The sequence below is a fragment of the Papaver somniferum genome, chromosome 9, assembly GCF_003573695.1.
Source record: "Papaver somniferum cultivar HN1 chromosome 9, ASM357369v1, whole genome shotgun sequence".
NCBI classification, from domain to species: domain Eukaryota; kingdom Viridiplantae; phylum Streptophyta; class Magnoliopsida; order Ranunculales; family Papaveraceae; genus Papaver; species Papaver somniferum.
This window is the reverse complement of record NC_039366.1, coordinates 29303856-29323946: the sequence shown is the minus strand read 5'-3', so window position 1 is coordinate 29323946 and position 20091 is coordinate 29303856. Positions and strand designations below refer to the sequence as shown.

The following is a 20091-nucleotide window of genomic DNA, read 5'->3' as shown; positions in this document are numbered from 1 at the left end:
ACGAATAAGGATATTTCGCATGAAACGTGTCATCTTTTTATTGGAGGGACAGGAGGGCACATGCAACTTGGGGACAGGTGAACCGAAGCCCTTTTTAATAGACTGGTTTTGTTTTTAGAGAAATTTAAGGAAATTAAGAGAACTGATCATTGAAAGTGGTCCTCATGACACTTGTCAGCAAAAGAAGTAAAGTGAAATGGTCCCCATGACACTTGTCAGCAAAAGAAGTAAAGTGAAATGGTCCACAATCCACATGACACTTGTCATCAAAAGAAGTTAAGAGAAAAGTGGTCCCAGAAAATTAAAGTAACATTTGACTTTCCCAATTAGGAAACCAGCTATTTTTTTGAAACATTTATTTAAAGAACCAACCTATTAAAAAGGAACGAAGGGAGTAGTTAATATATCAACTTTGAGTAAAAATACTCTTTATTTTCAGAATCTTTATGAAATACTTCGGACAGGTTTTATTGAAGTTTAGTTTGTTTTTTAGAATTTAGTTTTCGATTTACTTGTTTTTTTATTCCATAGAAGAGTAGCCTCTAGACTACTTCTAATTTATTTATTTATTTATTTATTTAAGGTATTTAAGTTATTACAAAGGTCTAACTTACATATAACACTAAGAAAATTATACCAAAAAAAAAGGTTCAGTTGCATTTTTATGTGGAAACAATGTGTCATGTTTCAGAAAAATACCAGTTAAGCGTTATTAAAATTTAAAATAGGTATAACGTTTTCGATGTATACTTCATATCTCGTTCTTAACGTTTTCAATCATTATTCAAAAAGAAATACTTTTATATTTATTGCAAGATTGTTTTCCTCTCGGAAATTTTGAGATTTTTACAAGATCATAAAATTAAGAAAAAGTTAGTTTTGCTCAAAAAGAAAAAAAGAATAGTTTTGTCACTGAAAAAACGAGGGTACCCAAATACACCACAATCTTTTAATTATCCACATATAAGTCCTCTATCGAATGTGATCGTCTATGGACAGAGTCGAGACAAAACGACAGTTCGGTTCACACTTCGTGTGGTCGTCTATGGATACGAGATCGAGACACTACAACAACAAGATAACTTGTGTGATTGACTATGGATACAAGATCGAGACAAAACAACAACAAAGTGTGTTACTTGATAATAAGTTCGGATCACTATCAAGTAATGCAGAGTTAACGTGTATGTTTATTTTACTTTATTATAGTGAACAATTATAATGCGGAAATCAAAGTAAAAGACACAACAAGATTTTGTTAACGAGGAAACCGCAAATGCAGAAAAACCGCGGGACCTAGTCCAATATTGAATACTCTCAGAATTAATCCGGTATACAAAATCTAAACCAACTTCGTATAGTTGAGACCAAGCAGACTACCCCTAGCTACTTAGTTCCCTCAGTATCCCTGCGCCTTCGACTTCTAGAGTCACGCACGTGAATAACAAGTCTTTTTGATCGTATTCCAAACAACAAAGGAAGAATCTGTTTGATAACCACTCTAGCTAATCAATCTTTCTAAAGATATAAATGATTCATTTGACAAAGGCTCTTCCATTTAATCTTATAAACTCCTTTGTCTGGTTAGATCAGTCTAACTTTAACTACTGAAATATTCAAGTATATATTCTCAATCAATCAATGTAGATCTCAAAGAGAAACTATAAAGCGATGATGATCTCTCAAAACTAATCAATCAAATAAATCTGATTCTAGTTGGATCCCAGTAGATCAAGGTTTGTGCACGCAAATTTACAAGATACTAAAACGAATAAGAAATCTTCTTCGTCTTCAAATCTTCTTTAATATTCAATAACTTGCACAACACCACTTGAATCTCTTGTGATCAATCACACACAGAATGGAGTCTTTTAACAATCATAAGATGTCTTTAGGTCTGCAAACAATTTTAAAGATCCCGTCGGTACTTCGATCTAGTTTGAGTGAATCTTATATCAGAAAAGAAGATTCCCAAGCATAAAAAAACTAGGTGCAATCAAAGTTTCAACAACCGTTAGTCAATTAAATCAATCGAAAATTAATAACACTACAACTATCTAGTTTCCCACCAACGGTACTCGTAGAGCTTCTTGATCCCACATAAGTCTTTAAACGAGCGATCGTAAGAGATTTCACCTAATTAGGATACTTTTCTCTCTGAATAAATGGCTCCACCAGAAACAACAAAAAATAAAGTTTCTCTGGCCCTTAAGATAGTTTGCCACAAATGCAAACTTAGGTATTTAGAGACCAAGGGTGCTTGGACACCAAAGAATTTCCAAAACCGAAAGTATTATCAAGATATGCAATGAATAGTAAAATTTGGTTTTCATAATTCCAATAAATGCGTGTCCAATATTTCCGAAATCTCTCAATAGAAAATCTCCAATTAATAAATGCACATTACGAATTTTTATTCTCTAGAGCCATGCATTAATTGCTGGTAATTAAAGCATATAAACTAAAAACCTTAATTAAAAGATTTTTAAGTCATTTCGGCACATGATCTCCTTGAGTATATACTAAGGAATATCTTTGAACAATAAATGATAATAGTTACTGCTCGTGTTCAAAGTATGTTGACATCATTTCACTGCAAATCCTTATTTTATACTTACATGGATTTGCATTCTTGAAATCGGTTAAACCACACTTCTAAACAAGTTTATGGAAGGATTCTTATTTATCATAAGAGATTTCAAACTGCTCAAAATATTCCTCAATAGTGGTTATTTGGGATAGTTAGTTAAAGCAACTGACATAGTTTTCATTAGACAAATCTTCAAAACGGTAACAAATATGTTCAACTAAGTTATACCAAGGTAGAGAAAGTTTACCAGCTGAAAAATAAAAAAACCAGGAATCTGCTTTACCTTCCAAAGACATAAAGTTTATTTCAATTTTTTGTTGTTCCTCCACATGATGGATCTGAAAATACCTTTCACACTTCCGTCCAGCTACGTGTATTGTCACCAATGAACTTAGGAAGATATAATTTGGTGGTTTGTGATGAGGAATAAAATACCTCCTGGTAAAGTGGCTCCAGAAGGAGGAGTTTTAGAATGAGAAGTGGATGCAAGGTGGTTGTTAGATTTTGGTAGTATATCAATCAAGGCATCTTACTTTGTATTTGTAATAATAGAGGTAGAAGTGAGTTGTTGGATGTTACTACTTATCTCAAATAGATTTTCTCCATGTGCTTGAGCTTCAGTAGTACAAGAAGCAACATTACGGGTAGGAATTTCATCTAAGGGTTTGATTAATAAACTCAATTCTTTTATTGTCGCTTCTATGTATTTGATGGAAAGACCTCCAGTCATTGTGAAGGAATACCGGATGATACCACTTGTTATGATTATAGTACTACCTTGTAAGAAGAATAATGATTCAATGTTTGAATTCACAAATAACCTCTGTCTCACTCGGAGATCAGTATCTTTTCATTTAATTCATCGATAAGTTTTTCATCCTTCACTGAAACTTAAATAAGAACCTTAAAGTAAAAAAACTTAGAAACTTGTCATTACCACCCTACATGTGAGTACATCCAATCTTTAATTAAAACATTTACGTAGGAAATAAACAGCTACTAACTACTTTTAACTAAGTTATTGACTAAGGCACTCTTGCTGCTACTAAGGTCTAGCTGGATACATGACAGAACACATGATTATATATCACTGTGACGAGACTAATTTCTTCCTTTCTCCTCTGCTTCTTTTTCTTGTACTTCGCCATTCGATCTAAATCTCGGCTAAAACCCAAAAAAGTCAAAAACAGTCTTGCCACGTGACCACGTCAGAGGTGGGTTAGACAGTGAGATGAATAGAATTGTTGTTTATTTTTCACTTAAAAAGCCAGCCAAAAACTATTCCCTGGCAGTGCATTCAACCGAAAATTAGAAGGGAGAAATTAGGGTTTAATCCTGTTTTTGTTCTTTAACAGTTAAGGAGAGTAGTATTTTGTTGTTCGATTTGTACAAGGGGTTTTGCTTTCAAACATTATTTTTTTTTTATTGTTTTTTTTTTTTGGACAGGAAAATTATAAGGGAGAAATTATGGTTTAATCATGTTTTTGTTTTAAGGGGTTTCGTTCAATTATGGTCATCTTTTACCATGCTTGAGGTTGAGTGGTGACTAGATGGTGAAAACCAAGAAAATAATAAGTATGTTCGCGAAATTCCATTTTTATTTAATTTTTTCCGAATCCAATATCAAGTCTTAAAGAAGTATGGGGTTGAGAAGGCACAAATATGGGTTGGTAAAATGCATGATAATATTGTTGCGTAAAATGCATAATTTCTTTCAAGCCAACTGGGAAGTGGTTGAAAATGACATCATAGAAATGGTCCAAAAAAAATTCAGTTCTGGTTTTCTTCTAAAACAAATGAACCCCAAATTCATAACCCTTATCCCTAAAGTGGAAAACCCAACTTCACCAGCTCACTTCAGACCTATCTCCTTATGTAACCCTACATATAAAATCATCTCATCTCCAAACTTCTAGCCCAAAGACTCAAACATTTCATACATGACAGACATATATCTGATAACTTTGTTGTAGCTCATGAACTTATTCATCATATGAATACTAAAACTGGGAAAAAAGGTGATAAAAGAACTATAGGAATAAATATTGACATGGCTAAAGCTTTTGACAGATTGTCTCAGATGGGTTTCAGCTCAAGATGGTGTAATCTCATTCATCAATGTATCTCCACTACTAATCTGGCTGTTTTGGTGAATGGTACACCTGGAAACTTCTTTAAACCTTCCAGAGGCTTCAGGCAAGGAGACCCTCTATCTCCCTATTTATTTTTATTCTGCATGGAAGCCCTTACCAGAAGTCTAATCAATGTTGAATCTCAAGATCTTATTCATGGTACCAAGCTCAGTCCTACAGCTCCATCCATAAGCCATCTTCTATTTGATGATGACTGCATGATCTTCTGTAAATTAAACATGGAGGAATATAGAAATCTAGTCAAAGTTTTTCAGGATTTCAGCCAATCCTCTGGTCAGATGATAAACTTCTCAAAGTCTAGTATCTTCTTCAGCAAAAACACTAGTCCTGACACTGCTGACTCCATAAGCTCCTTTATAAAAGTCCAAAAAAATGATTTGAAGGATAAATATCTTGGATCTCCCTTGTTCACTAAGAAGAGCAGAGTACAAGATTTCATCTGCATTGATAAATTAAAGCACATATTAGATGTTTGGAAATCTACCATGTCCACTGCTGGAAAAGTTACCATGATACAAACTGTTACCTCTACTTCAAGTATATACCAAATGAACTGCTTCAAACTTCCCAAAGCTACTTGCAAGGAAATAAACTCCATTCAAAGAGACTTCTTCTGGAAAAAAAGAACTAGACAAACCAAAAGGTCTATATTATATTGCTTGGGATGCTGTCAACAAACCTAAGGACTTGGGTGGTCTGGGATTCAAAAACATGGAATTTTTCAACAATGCAATGATCAAAAAAATAGCTTAGATATTAACTTCTGAACCATACTCCCAATGGTCTTGTTCTATGAAGGCTTATCATTTTCCCAATCAGGATGTTATAAGGATGGAAACTAAACCCAAAAGCACTGATTCTTGGATATGGAAAGGTATTCTTGAAGGTATGTCAAACATCCAAAGATACTACCACTGGAAAATTGGTGATGGATCTCAAATTCACATCTGAAAAGATAGGTGGTTCTTAAGTCAAGAGACAATCCTAAACGAGCCACCTAACTTCCCTAATGATCTCATTATTGTCAACCAATTGCTAAATGATAATGGAGAATGGATCCCAAGTCTTATCACCAGTTGGTTCTCTCAGAAAGTGCAGCATACCATTTACATGACTCATCATAATAAGGAGGATCAAGACAAAATTATTTGGAGCCTCACTGAAAAGGGAGACTTTACTGTCAAATTTCTATATGACAAGCAAGTCTCTGACAAATATGCTAATGATATTCAAAACTCTCCTTGGGGGAAATCTGGAAGCTGAATACCTCTCCAGCTATTCACCTCTTTATCTGGAAATGTGCTCATGGAATCCTACCTACTAATGCCAAGACTTCAAGCATTTTGCATTATATTGATCATATTTGCAATATCTGTAAATGCAGTCAGGAGGACATCACTCATGCTCTAATGTCTTGCCCAGCTTTTAATGATGTATGGAATCATATGTTTGGTCTTCACCACCAAATATTTGGAAATGCTAGTTCCTTCAATGACTGTCTGAATACATGGTTCCGACCTCATAATCCTTTATCAAGTTGGAACGCCACTTTAGCTACCATTTGCTGGTTCATCTAAAAGGCCTAATGTGATATAATATTCATAAAAATCACCGCTAATGCCCCTGATACTGTTGGAAAAATCTATCAACACTTGCTCACTCAATAGAGTGTTTCATAAACCTACCCATATTCTTAACAATCTGTATTATCATCAAAACCATGATGACATGAATGAAAGACTGATAGATACTCATAAAGACAAAATTGGGATCACTATTAGCATCAGTTCTTTGGATGTTCTTCAAACTGATACTAATGGAGACACCTTTCTATATACTAACTTTGCTCTAATTGCTCTATCCTCTGCAGGATCCTTCCTGGGAGCAAGAAATCTTAAAGACAATACCCAGAGAGTCAACAAAGCCTCAAGAGGAGCAGCATTAGCTCTGGAATGGAGAAAAGAGCTTCACAAGGCCAGTATCAACTTTGAAGCTCAAAATGAAGATACTCTCAAAGCCATTTGGTAGGAATATAAACAGGAAATTCAAGGAAAGGTCAATCATGCTTATCACCAAATGAAAGGGGGAACAAGCAATTGGACTTGTTCTGGGAACTCTAAACAAAGTTGATCATCACTAAAATTTTCCGGCTATTAGATTAGCTAAGCTTTCTATCCATTCTACTCTGTTTGGAAACTTTAACTGGAAAGGTCCAAACCTCCGAATTTTTTTTAACTCTCTTCAATCTTTTGATGTAAGAGATAAAACTCCGAAATCAGACTATTATGTATGCTATGGATTGCTATCAGCCTGATGCGCGCTATTCCTAGCCCAGCTGAATGCATAACTGTTTTGTCAGCTACTCTATTTTCTTATAAAAACAAAAAAAATATTGTTGCGGAATTTTAAGAAAGGTGCAGATTTCTTAATGTTGCGGCTTCCAAATGGGTTATCTATTCTTATAACTCTCCTCCATGTTAGATCAATGGAGATTAGTGTTGGCACAAGAAAGCGATAAATGTATGTCTGAGTTCTGCCATGCACACATGTGATTGTTATAATCAATTGTGTGTTCCGGTGTATAGGTGGAGACGGTTCCAGTTTCGTTGATATTGGTGGTATCCTTGAAGTGAGATTTTATTTTGTTCCCTATAGGTTTATGGAATGCGGCGAATTTGACTTGGATTGTTTCAATTCTTGTGGTAGTCTGACAAAATCTGAAGGTTCTCTGTGCTAAGAGAGGCCACGATCATGCACTTTATTCTGAAATCATGTTATTATCGGAGTTACCAACAGAACCCTAAAATGAAAATTCAAGTCACCTAGAATTACCAAGGCCGATTCACATTTTTACTAATTAAGTTCATGCATAAAGTTCTTTGCTGGTTTATTTTTTCTTTTTTTTTGTTCTTTTCTTTTTTCTTTTTTCATGAAACCACACCTAGCTAGTACTAACATTAATTATTCCTGTCCCAAAAAAAGATAGTATGAAGAAAGTTGTTTATTAGCTTAAAAATATATGATCAAAGTTGACTAAACTTTAATTCTTCAAAACAAATAAAGAAACATAATAAAGTAGATCACCAAGGAAAATCGGAACTGAATATGATAGGTGTGAATGTAAAGATGGTTATCAGTTCCATCATGATTAGCCCGAGGAAACTGAAACCAAGCTCTTCATTTCACACAACTTTTTTTTGATCGTTCATGGATTAAAATGCACACAAGTCGTGTACGGGCAAATATAACAAAAGCGAAATGCCCAACAAGAATAGCAACAAAACAAAAAAAGAGCTAAAGTAACACTACAATCCACAAAACACATCAGTGCCTATTGGCAAAGCAAAAAGACCACTGCCTATTGACAACGAGCAAACTCGTCAATATTTTGTATAGTTAAATCATCGTGATTTTTTGTGAGATCTCTAAACATTTCTTCGCGATTAGTCTTCATTTCACATAACTATGGAATGATAGTGAAGTTATTGTATCCTTGTGGTACTTAAGAAACCTAGACGTTTCATTCTTCATATCATATAAAACCAAAGCCTCTGTAGTAGTCCGATTCATGCCGAGATGAAAAACCTCTAATAGAATCTCTCCGGATTTTAAACACGCGATCCTTCTCAATCTCCCAAACCATCCTGTTTCAAGTGGTATAGACAGTTTTGAAATGCTGTAAATTTTAATCCATGACTCTTTATTTCCATAATCCTTCATCGACCATACTTCATAACCAAGGTCTACATTACTATAAAGCATGGAAAGACACCCATTCAGCACATCAATATATTCAGTGTTACAGAATTTTTCAAAATCTGGATTTTCCGGGGGTGAGATTCCTCTGATAAACTCATCTGTCATATGTAAAGCAATTAAGGCTTTGGGAGAAGAGGATGACTGCCAATGAAGAGATCCATTATAAAACACCCCGTACTTGTATGTTTGCGGAGATAATAGATAAGAGATATGTTGGATTCGTTTCCATGAATTCGATCTCAGAGAATAGATCTCAGCTTCAGATAGGTTCAAGTTTAAATAGCTTGTAAAGCGTACAAACTTGTAATCATCACTCTTGGAGTCATAACCAAACCCATATCCTATAGCTACAAATGTTGAGCCGCTCCTATATAAAAACTTATCAACTGGAAATGGATCAGGTGGTGGTGGAGGTATTCGTTCGTAGTCCCCCCTAGATGGATCCCATAAACTACAATCATGCCGTTTAGTAGTGCGTATGCAAAACAACCCATTACAAGAAGCCATAAAACTAATCCTAAAGTGATCATCAACGACTGGGCAATGAATCTTCTGAATACGGCTGTCAATACCATCAAGTAATGATGATGCGGATAATGATCCATTATCTATACAATACATATCGTTGCGGATTCTATCCATGATGCTAAAGTTGTGTTGGATCGTATCAATAAGTTTAGGGCTATTAAATAAGACGCTCCAAAGTTTTGATACACACCTGAATTTTAAGAGAGATCGATGAGGTAACCTGAAAAGGATCTCGATGATAATTTCTGCTGGTAGGTGCGGGCATCTCTTTTCATTCGTGTTTTCCTCCTCGTCCATCGATCCCATCTTGGACTTAGAAGATACTCCTCCCATCTTTCGGGTTTGTATATGAATGATCACGTTTTACATCTTTTTAACAGAATTTCCAACAAAATTAATCCCTTAAAAGTAGGAGAGGTAACTTGGTCGTATACGACTCCTTTTCTATCGAAATGGACTGAGATACATACTAAAGAACATCTCGGTGAAACTGTACGGCCTATTAAAAGGTGTTGTTTTTTAAGAAAGTTGGGGGCGAAAAATAAAATAAAATAAAATGATAATAATAATTAACTCCCTGTACGGCATATTAAAAGGAGTTGCTTTTTAACCTGGCGAGATTGGGGATACCGAGATAATTGGAGTATACCTCACTTTGGCCAGGTTTTAAAGAGTAATAAGACTTTGATAAGGGTGTTAATAAATCCAGTAATTAATTAGCACTGTTTACATGCCTCAACAAACAAAGCTAGTATTCGTTGTTCTGTTCCATTGGCCATGTATCATTTTTCGTTTAGCCTTAGTAACCTCTTGTTGTTCTTCTCCTGTATCAGACATTTCTCTCTGTTACTACCAATATAAAAATAAGATCATAAACGTAAACCATACACTATAACACCGTTGGTGGTTTCTATGAGTTGGAGGCCAACACATAACATAAGTCTAACAAAATGTCCCAAAATCGATCCCAAGGTTGTGAAAATGTTCCGGATGTTAGGGAAAAGATTAAAATGCCCAAAATCTTATCAAAAAACCTCATTCCGTTACTTTTACCTACAATAATCAAAATGGTGCATTTTGACAGATTTTGACTGGTCAACTGTGTTATGAATGGTCTCTTTTGCCCTTCGACAGAATCTATGGTTTCAGGATTTAGGGTTCAGGACTTAGGGTTCAGGATTTAGGGTTCAGGATTTAGGATTTAGGATTCAGGTGGTGGCGTTGGTGTTGGTGGTGGCGGTGGTGGTGGTAGTGGTAGTGGTGGCGGTGGTGGTGTTGGTGGTGGAAATGGTGGTATTAGTGGCGTTGGTGGTGGTGGTGGTGGAGGAGGAGGCGGTGGTGGTGGTGGTGGAGGCGGTAGCAGTGCCGGTGGTGGTGGTGGTGGAGGAGGAGGCGTTAGCGGTGGTGTTGGTGTTGGTGTTGGTTGTTCTAGTGGTGGTGGTGGTGCCGGTGGTGGGGATGGTGGTGGTAGTGATGGTGACAGCGGTGGTGGTTGCTGGTTGTTCGTTTGGTAGTGGCGACCGTCCAAAACAGTCCCCCTTATGTCTGCTTATTTGTCATAAGGGTATAAATGTCATCTTTTCACACGTGCGGGACCACATGCGTGCTAATTTGACCACATAACCGTATCTAACGACAAAAGTAACGGTTGGGGCATTTTGATAAGATTTTGGGGCATTTTAATCTTTTCTTTAACGTCCGGGGCATTTTCACAACCATGAGATCGATTTTGGGGCATTTTGCCACTTAGCCCTTGATCCAAACAACATTGATATGACTTCTGTAGATGTGGAAAATCCTACAACTACATCCAAAGAGATACATACACACACCTAAGGAAGTAAACAAGCAAGAGATGCACAAGAACACAAGATATACGTGGTTCGGTATGATTACCTACGTCCACGGGGTAAAAGGATGATCTTATTGCTCGATTCAAGGTTACAAAGCATGTATCTTACTAACAAGCACTCTCTTCACTCTCTCAAGCTCTTGATATTCTCTCCACCCTTACTGATTACTTGGTCCTTAGCTCTCTACATAACTCTCTATTTATAGCCATAAGTGATGATATATCCAAGTTACAGTGTAAGTCGTGGTACATCTTCCTTGATATCCTTCTCGGGTTAAAGATAAGGTTTCGTCCGAGATACTGGGCCGAGCCTAGTAATACCTTCTCCCGATGTCCTCTTGTCTGGTGTCGTTTGCTTAATGATTGCTGCCGACGTCGCCTTTGATATGTTTAGCCGAGTCTTACTTTGACCAGATTCTTCTTATCTTCTCAACTACTTGGTCAGTGCATTTATTGTTGTTGTACTCGATGGCTATCTCTTGAGTCACCTCCGACCTTTACACATATTATCTTCACGGGTTCCCTTGGTGTCTCTTTTCTCGCGCCAAGGTCAAATAAGATGATTTGGTGCTTCGCACTTCATCTGTTGTCGATGCTTCACTACTTAGGTTTGCTCCACCTGGATCTGTGGATTATTTACACCTACATTTATGCCCCTTCTTTCACTCGTGTGATCGACACGAGGGGAAGAAACCTCTTCGCCTTTCACGCCCGTTGCCATGCAGTGTTTCACGCCATGTTGTTCCCCCCACTACAATCGTCTTTATGACCTGTCTACCTTCTTCGTCGGTTACAATAGTTGGGACTATAAATTCAAGCCATAAACCCTTGGTTTTTCACTTTTACTATTTCCAAAAACTTGCACTCTCTTTCCTTAGTTTCTTCTTCCAACTGCTGCTCTGATATCTCTTTGTCTTCTGATTCTTTGAGAGCTTCAATCATCCTTTGATCCTCCCATTGATTTCCCCTTGCTGTTGTTGTGACCTTTGTCATTTGTTATCTTCTTTGATTCAAGGTTTCTTCCCAACAGTTCTTCCATGGATTCTTCGGCTCCCTCCATGACAGAGAAGAGGGGTGTCAGTTATACCTTTTCTGATGATGATAGTGTTTCTGTTGATTCTTTGTTTATTGTTGACATTCCTTCGCACCATGATTATTGCGCCCTTAATTTTATCCTTTCTGACTGTTCTCCTTCGTTTTCATGTAGGAATGATAAGAGAGTTGCCAAGGATTTGACTGATGAACAGTTCATCCAGCAGTTGAAAGACGATTTTGATCTCCATGGTTATGACATTAAACTCTTATCGGGCCAAAAAGGTGTTTCGAAAAAAGCTGATGTCGTGAACTTTCCTCACTCAGCCGAGGCGACCATCATCACCAAAGGTCAGTTGGAACTCGGGCTGCGCTTCCCACTGCACAATCCTAGCCGTCCCTTCATGTATGAAGCTTTTCCAAATATTCTTCCTTCTCGTGCTTTAGCTCAATGGAATGGCAACACCTTTAGTCTCCTAAACGAGTGGGAGAGGCGAGGGCGAGGCGAATACACTCCCACTCCATGGTCGACCTATGATCCTTCTGAGGCGGGCGACTACACCCCCTGCTAGCTTTGTTTCCAACTATCGGAGTGGAACTTCCACTAATGGTGATCTTGATGGTTTTGTTGCTAGTCCTCATCGTCATAAGACTCTCCCCGAGGGTGTCAAGAAGTTGTTGTTTGATGAGGATCCAGAGAGAGGAACTTCTAACAAGCACGCCCGTCATACCAGTGATGTTGTTTGGGATCGGGTCCCTCTTGCTATTTATGGTCCTCTTCTGAGTGGTCGACTTCCTCCTCCAGCCGAGCCCTATCCATTTTGGGTGGTAAACGTTGGTCGGGTAAGTTGCTTCGCATGTTTTGACTTTGTCGGCTCGGGTATCTAGATGGGTCATGTTTTGATGTATTCCTGTTTTGTAGCCTCAGTCTCAAAGCAGTAAATTTAAGGCTTCGGTTTCTACGAAAAGGGATAGAGGTCCTAGCACAGGATTCGAGGGAGAGGCAAGGAAGGTAACAAATATACTTCTCTACCTACAGCACATGTACTTGCCCCTATTTGTTGCCTTGAATGGATCTAACGAAGACTCATGTGCAGAAATCAAAAGCTGATAAGGGAGATGTGGAGAATGTTTCAGCGACTGATGGTGAGGATCCCGACGATCGGATTCCCTTGTCTCATTTTCTGAGGAAGTTGCCTCAGAAATCTTCTGATGTTTCTTCTACCGTTGTAGGTGGTAAACCTAGTGGAAAGGGGAAAGAACTGAAGGGCGATGAGTCTGCCCCAGGGGAGGTTATGCCCCAGCAGTCTACTCGTAGAGGTGTCACCCTCGCCGATGGTGTTGTGCTTCTGGTATCTGATGGTGATGATGATGAAGATCTTTTTGATGAGGAGGACGATATTGGTGGTGTGGGCGAGAAAGAGGAGCCGACGCAGGCAGAAGAGTCTGGTGTTGGTGAAGAAAATGTTGTTCATGGGGGCGAGTTGTTGGAAAACGTCCCTCCTGTTATCTATGCCCCGATCTCGGGTGGAACTACCTTCTTTACTATCTCGGGCCCGATGTGCAATTCTTTGGGGGCTCTCACTTCTCCCGACTTTGCCTCTCTGTCCGATGAAGAGATGATCAATGTCGTATCTTTCTACTCTGCCGGTCTGAAGGGTACTTTTGATCAGATGATGAGTTGTTTTTCTTTAACCGTATATTTATAACGTGGGATGGTTGTTAATGCTTATAATGTTCTCAGGCTGTCAATAGGGATTTGTTGGATGCTTCTCTTCGGCGAAGGGAGCTAGCAGAAAAGGAGAGTCTTCGTCTCCAATTAAAGCGAGAGCAAGAGCGAACCCGAGTGTTATAAGGCTGGTTTTCTGAAAAGAGAAAGTTATCTGGGTTTTTTTTGTGATTCTGGGCAAGTGTTAGAAAGAGTATTGTGATTCGATTTCTCATAGTGCAGAGAAATCGAACAAGAGAGTATCAGATGTTTTATCCCATAGGTTTTCGACAATTTTTGACTGCTTGCACAATCAAAGAGGCAGAGTCGTGAAATACCTTAAAGATGGCGACCTATTCCGCGACTTAGCTGTTTGAGATTCGGTTTTATTATTTGTTCACTGTTTCCAACAATACCTGGACCAGACGTGGACCCATTTTGACTGTCTATGACCTGACTTTAATTGATTTTGTGAAATAAAAAACCTTAAAATACTGAGTTTACAAATCAATTCTTGAAGTGGATCTAATATCAAAAAACAACTAATCTACGGCTCGCATGCAACAGACCAATTAATACTTGGCTATTCTTTCTCCGCCTTCTTACCAAACTCATCTTCTTCCTCGGCCTCAATTCTGGATCTCTCACTCTTAGAAAATAAACATCCATGAACAGTATACGTCTCAATTAGTGGTTACAATCGAATTCAAGGTTCGTGTACTGGGTATTGCTTCCTTTTCTTCTTTCTACTTTAATTTGTTTTTGTTAATCAAGTTCCCATGATTTCTGTAAGGAATAAAACCGCCGGAAACCCTTCAATCATAAAGCCATCAATTACTCTCCCAAATCAAAACCCGAATTTCAATAAATAGAAACCCCAACTTCGGAATCAAGCAAAACCCTTGTTTAGTGATTCAAATCAACATCTCAATTTCATTAAGTTGAAACCTAATTTTTGAATCAAACAAAATTTTATTCACCGAAACAAACAAAACCCTAGTTTACTGATTAAATCAAATCTCAATTTGGGTGTTAAACAAAACCCAAATTTCTACCCCCAATATTTAGGTTGACTCAGGGATGGAATTCAAATCAGATGAAATCAAAACCCAAATATCATTGACTCAGGGATGAAATCAAAACCCAAACCGAAATCAAATCTCAATATGAAATCAGAGAAGAGGAAGTCGATTCAAGAAATCATATGGAAGATGTTGATGGGTTTTAGGTTGACTCAGGGAGATTAAAGATTATGGCTAAGTTTGGTGGTCAGAATCTGTTGAGTACGAATCTGAGAGTTAGAGGTATTTTTGAGTTGTAGATGTGCTAACAGTGAATTTAGAAGATTGGGTTTGATTTGGAATGGAATTGTGAGCTAGAATGGTGATGGTAGTGTTGAGTACGTCGAGTTATGTGTACAACGCAAATAGAAGAGTGGAATGTTGGTGGTAGTTACAGGGGGTTTGATAATTCGAAGTTGCTACTGGTGGTGTTGTGAGATACTAATGAGAGAAAGAAGAATGGGGTTTATGTTGTCTGTGTAGTTGAATATTGCAGCTGAGTTTGAGATTGAATTGAAGATAGGCTAATCTGAAGTTCGAATTAGATGAGAAGAAATGGAAGTCATGGTTTAGTGATGTGGATTTGTAAATATTAAAAAAGTGAAGGTTATTTTAGTAAATAAGACGTCAATTTTATTTTTATTTATTGTTTTAATATTTTCTAAATAGAAGTTAATATTTAATTGAGTCAACATGGATCAACGTTTGGTCCAGGTACCAAGTCCTAACGTTGGACAAATGTTAGACCAAAGTTTAGTGTTGGTCTAAACCCGAGTACCAAACTCTAATTATCCCAAAAAAGAAAACAACTTTGTGTTGTATCTATAGAATTGTGTGACGTGATTACATCTTAATTGTTTTAGTTAACTTTGTTATGAGTGTAGTCTCACTATTATTACCACCAGTCGCACCTACCTGTTGGTGGCTTTGTAGCGGATCATAATTTTCAAGCTTTTCAAATGGGAGAATGCGTAATTTTGCTCCATTAAGCTTGAATTTGGGATGGACAAACCTGTACAATGCAAAATAAGAGTATTATGCCAGAAGGTATCCATGGGGCTGGTGTAATGGAGAATTTGTGTAATGGAGTTTTAATCTTTTTTCGGAAGACAGATTTCCGAATTTATGTTCACAATTCCATATTCTGATTATTTGGAATTTTGCATTCCTTCTTACTTGCTTGCATGGTAAGTAATTGAATGTTTAAGAGGAAGAAATTATAACCTCACATTGAAAACATAAGGAAAACAAAAGCAACCATGCGGTGTTTAGCACAAAATGATCCATTATGTTATACTTGGGATGCTTCTATAGCACTGGGCACCCAAAATATAATCAATCAAACAGTATCATAATGTTGCATTTAAGGTTATACTTTTTCTGAACAAAATAAGGTGGAGAGTTCAATACTCTTGGTGGCTTGGTGCACTGATTTGATCCTAGCAGTATAAGGTATAGGACTATATGCCACAGGGAAGGTGAAATATATGGTAGACATGTATGTATTACAAAGTTAAAAATTTCTATAAACAATTTTCATAAATATTTTGTTAGGAGGAAGAAATGCTTGGTTGGAGGATATATCAGAAACGAACGAACAACTATCAACTTTCATCGTGGTGATATTGTAGGAAGAAAATCTTTGACCTGATTAGAAGACTATAACAAAAACATACATCCAACTATTGATTTTGATCATCATAATTCATTTTTTTTAAATTTACATTTGACTTACCCTGGTTGATACTAGCCCGGAAACAATCTCTATGGGAATTCTGACTTTATCTTTTGCCGAAGAACTATACACTATACACGCTAAATTTAACTTCATATTGTGGTGATACTCGAAGATGGACAGAGAGGCTTATAAAAATAATAGAATTACCGTATATGGAAATTAGAGTGCTTGGTCGGAGAGATAAAGTCATAATTTTTTTTGCATCTTCAGTGAGAAGGTTAAGTAAAGAACGTCCGTTTTACATATTTTTGCATGTGGTACAATATCACAGTAAAGCTGGATAACATTAGGCTTTTAAAGGAGACAAATTTTTTACTTACAATGTTTGGAATTTTATGGAAGCCAAATTCGAATCAGAAGTCGAGTACGTACTTATCGTACTATGGTTATAATTTTTTTCAAATTAATACATAAAGGAAAAAAATAACCACAAATTTTACGCATGATTTCAAAAAACAAAACAAACAAAAAAATCTGCACATATTTCGTATGTTTTGTTTAGCTATTTAATGTGTTCGCCTCACCACATCAAATCAAAAGTACATCACCAAGGGAGACGGGAAGTCAGACGCACACCAAATCAAAAATGCATCGCTGCGGGAGGGTGAAGCCCCGCGCACACCAAATTAGAAAAGAAAGAAATGCTCGGTGCGTAGCACGGGCACAAATCTAGTATGAACTTCTCAATATATATATATATATATATATTGAGAAGTTCATACTAGATTTGTGCCCGTGCTACGCACCGAGCATTTCTTTCTCAATATATATATATATATATATATATATATATATATATATATATATATATATATATATATATGAATTTATCAGTAATTTATTCTTCTTTATGAACTTATCAGTATATATATACTTGTATATACTGATAAGTTCATAAATAAGAACAAATTAACAACACCCACAAGTCAATTAAGCACCTCTGTAACTTTTCAACCTTCGTCAACTTTGCAAGGATTCATAACTGGAGACTTTGATCAGAGTATCCATTTTAGCAAAAAAAAAAGAAAAAAAAATCAGAGTATCCACGACATAAATCCCCTGGCATATTTAGGGGCGACCCCAAAAGAATTAGGGGCGACACAAAAAGACAAAAAAGGTCACCCAAACATAAAATATAGCTATCCCTTATCTCTCGTGTTTTTTTAATGGCCAAACTACCCTTCACAATCGGTAGATAATTTTACAATCGGAAGTTAATCCACAATTGGGCGTCAATTTAGTTTATATAACTTCCGAATATAAAGTATTCCCAAAATAAAATCCTCTATCTTTTGAATTTTGATTATCCTATAATCGGTAGTAAATAAAGTTATCTTGACTCCCGATTAAAGTAGACCTTTGGAAAAAATGGTACCATAATCGGTAGTGAATTTAGGTTATTTAACTCCCGAATATAGAGTTGCCCCAAAATGAGATTTTGCAAAAATTCTCTATTTTTTGAATTTTGGTGGAGCCTATAATCGGTAGTAAATAAAGTTATCTTGACTCCCGATTATACAATAGACCTTTGACAAAAATTGTACCATAATCGGTAGTGAATTTAGGTTATTGAACTCCCGAATATAGAGTCGCCCCAAAATGAGATTTTGCCAAAATTCTCTATTTTTTGAATTTTGGTGGAGCCTATAAATGAAGTTATCCTGACTTCCGATTATACAATGGCTCTCTTTGAAAAATATCCTACCATAATCGGTAGTCAAGATAGTTCATATAAGTACCGAATATAGAGTAGCCCCAAAATGAGATTGTGCCAAAATCCTGCCATAATCGGTTGTTTCGTGATATTATTTATCTGCGGATTGTGGTAGATAAAAAAAATACATGGTCACAATCGGTAGATAAAAAAAATACTAAACTACCGATTATGAAGGGACATATAAGTATTTTCAACCTATTTTATCTTTTTGTGTCACCCCTAGTTCTTTCGGGATCGCTCCTAAAAACACCAGTATAAATCCATCCATAAATTACAAAACAAAATAATCCCAGCATTAAAATATTCCAAATTTGAAGGCTTACCCAAACTAATGACCGGCAAAATGTGAATCAAGTACCATTTGCTCAGACTATGTGGATGCATGAAAGTTAGAGTAAAATTAGTGAATCTAAAAATTTAATATGAAAGCTTTACTAAACCTGGCTTGACTGGGGTATACCCAGATTAATTGGGATATACCCAATTTTAAGGGGACCTAGTGTCCTTATTAAGGGGAGGTTAAAAAAGGTGATTTTATTTTTATACTCTTGCACTAATTAAATCTTAAAAATAAACCCATTTATTAATTTCATTAATCCTAAAATTAAAAAACTAAACAACTCTTAATCTTCTTTTCTTCCCTTCATCTGCATCTTCCATCATCCAAAGCCATATCAAAATCTTCAACTTTGATTTTCCAAAAAAAATGTTGACTCTACCGGCGAAAAGAAGACTATAAGTGATGTTTAAACTCAAACCCATCATTGTGTTGTGTGATTTGATTGTTATATTAGGTTAAAAATCGAAAATTGTGATTTCTGTGTTTTTAGTCGGCAAGGTCGTAACATGCATATCTTGTCGACTTTTCATAACAGTCATGACGACTGTAAATTTTTTCAACAACCGGCAGGGTATTTTTTGAAGATCTTACCGACTAACAAATTTTTCAACAGTCGGCAGGGTATTTTTTGAAGATCTTGCCGACTACTAAAATTTTTTTAACAACCGGCAGGGTATTTTTTGGAGACCCTGCCGACTAATACATTTTTCTTAAAAGCGGCAGGGTATTTTTTGAAGACCTTGCCGACTAATACATTTTTCTCAACAACCGGCAGGGTATTTTCAACAGCCGGCAGGGTATTTTTTGATGACCTTGCCGACTAATAAATTATTTTATGTCGTCTCCTGTGTGTCATAAAGTCGGCATGATCTTTATTCGTCGACCTTGCCGACTTTTCATACTTTCAAAACTGAAAGTGTTGATTTTTTATATAATTTTGAGTATTATTTCATACCACAGCTTTGCAATCCCTCTTTAGAAGTGTTTGGGTAGTGTGCATTTATTTCCGTTCCAAAAGATTTTTTCAAAACAAATTTTTTTCATCAAAAAACTTCCCAAAATTCAATCAAAAATTTCATTACTCAAATTCATAATTTGAGAAGTTTTAATCTACTCAATTAATTAACCTAATCAGATTTTTAGTGTTAATTAAATAAGAATATATTAACCATTTAAAAAATATATGGTTAAGGGGTGTGCTGTTTTATTTCAAAATGATCCAAATTTTGTATCATTAGGTATACCTCAATTAATCCAGGTATATCCCAATCAAGCCAGGTTACTAAATAGCAAGTTCTACTTTATCCACTTGGTTCGAACTCTTTGCTTTATTTTGGATCTCTTCAGCCCTGCACATAAAAATAGAGTAAGAGTAATGGATATGAACAATAGGTTATTGTTTTGATACATGGAATGTAACATCGACTACCTTTACTTTCTTTGATAAAAACTTCCTGATTTAGAACCTATTACCATTTGGGGCCTACTACTGTAAGACAAAAGAGGTCATTAGAAATGAATTTTAGACTCCTTAACCAAATTTTTTTAGTTATCCATTTTATCTCCGTTTAATTACTGCTAATTAATTGTCTTAGTGTTAATTAATTGTGTTA

At 36.4% G+C, this 20091-nt stretch overlaps 1 protein-coding gene across 1 annotated transcript; it reads right to left on the bottom strand.

Moving 5' to 3' along the window:
* Positions 1–8193: 8193 nt before the first annotated feature.
* LOC113311673 (F-box/kelch-repeat protein At3g06240-like) lies at positions 8194–9363 on the bottom strand. Its single transcript, XM_026560479.1, has one exon. The coding sequence runs from the start codon at positions 9361–9363 to the stop codon at positions 8194–8196; it is 1170 nt and encodes a 389-aa protein (XP_026416264.1).
* Positions 9364–20091: the final 10728 nt, after the last annotated feature.

Bases quoted from the DNA above. Each gene is read 5' to 3' on its own strand.
- LOC113311673 (XM_026560479.1), bottom strand. From the start codon at position 9,363: ATGGGAGGAGTATCTTCTAAGTCCAAGATGGGATCGATGGACGAGGAG.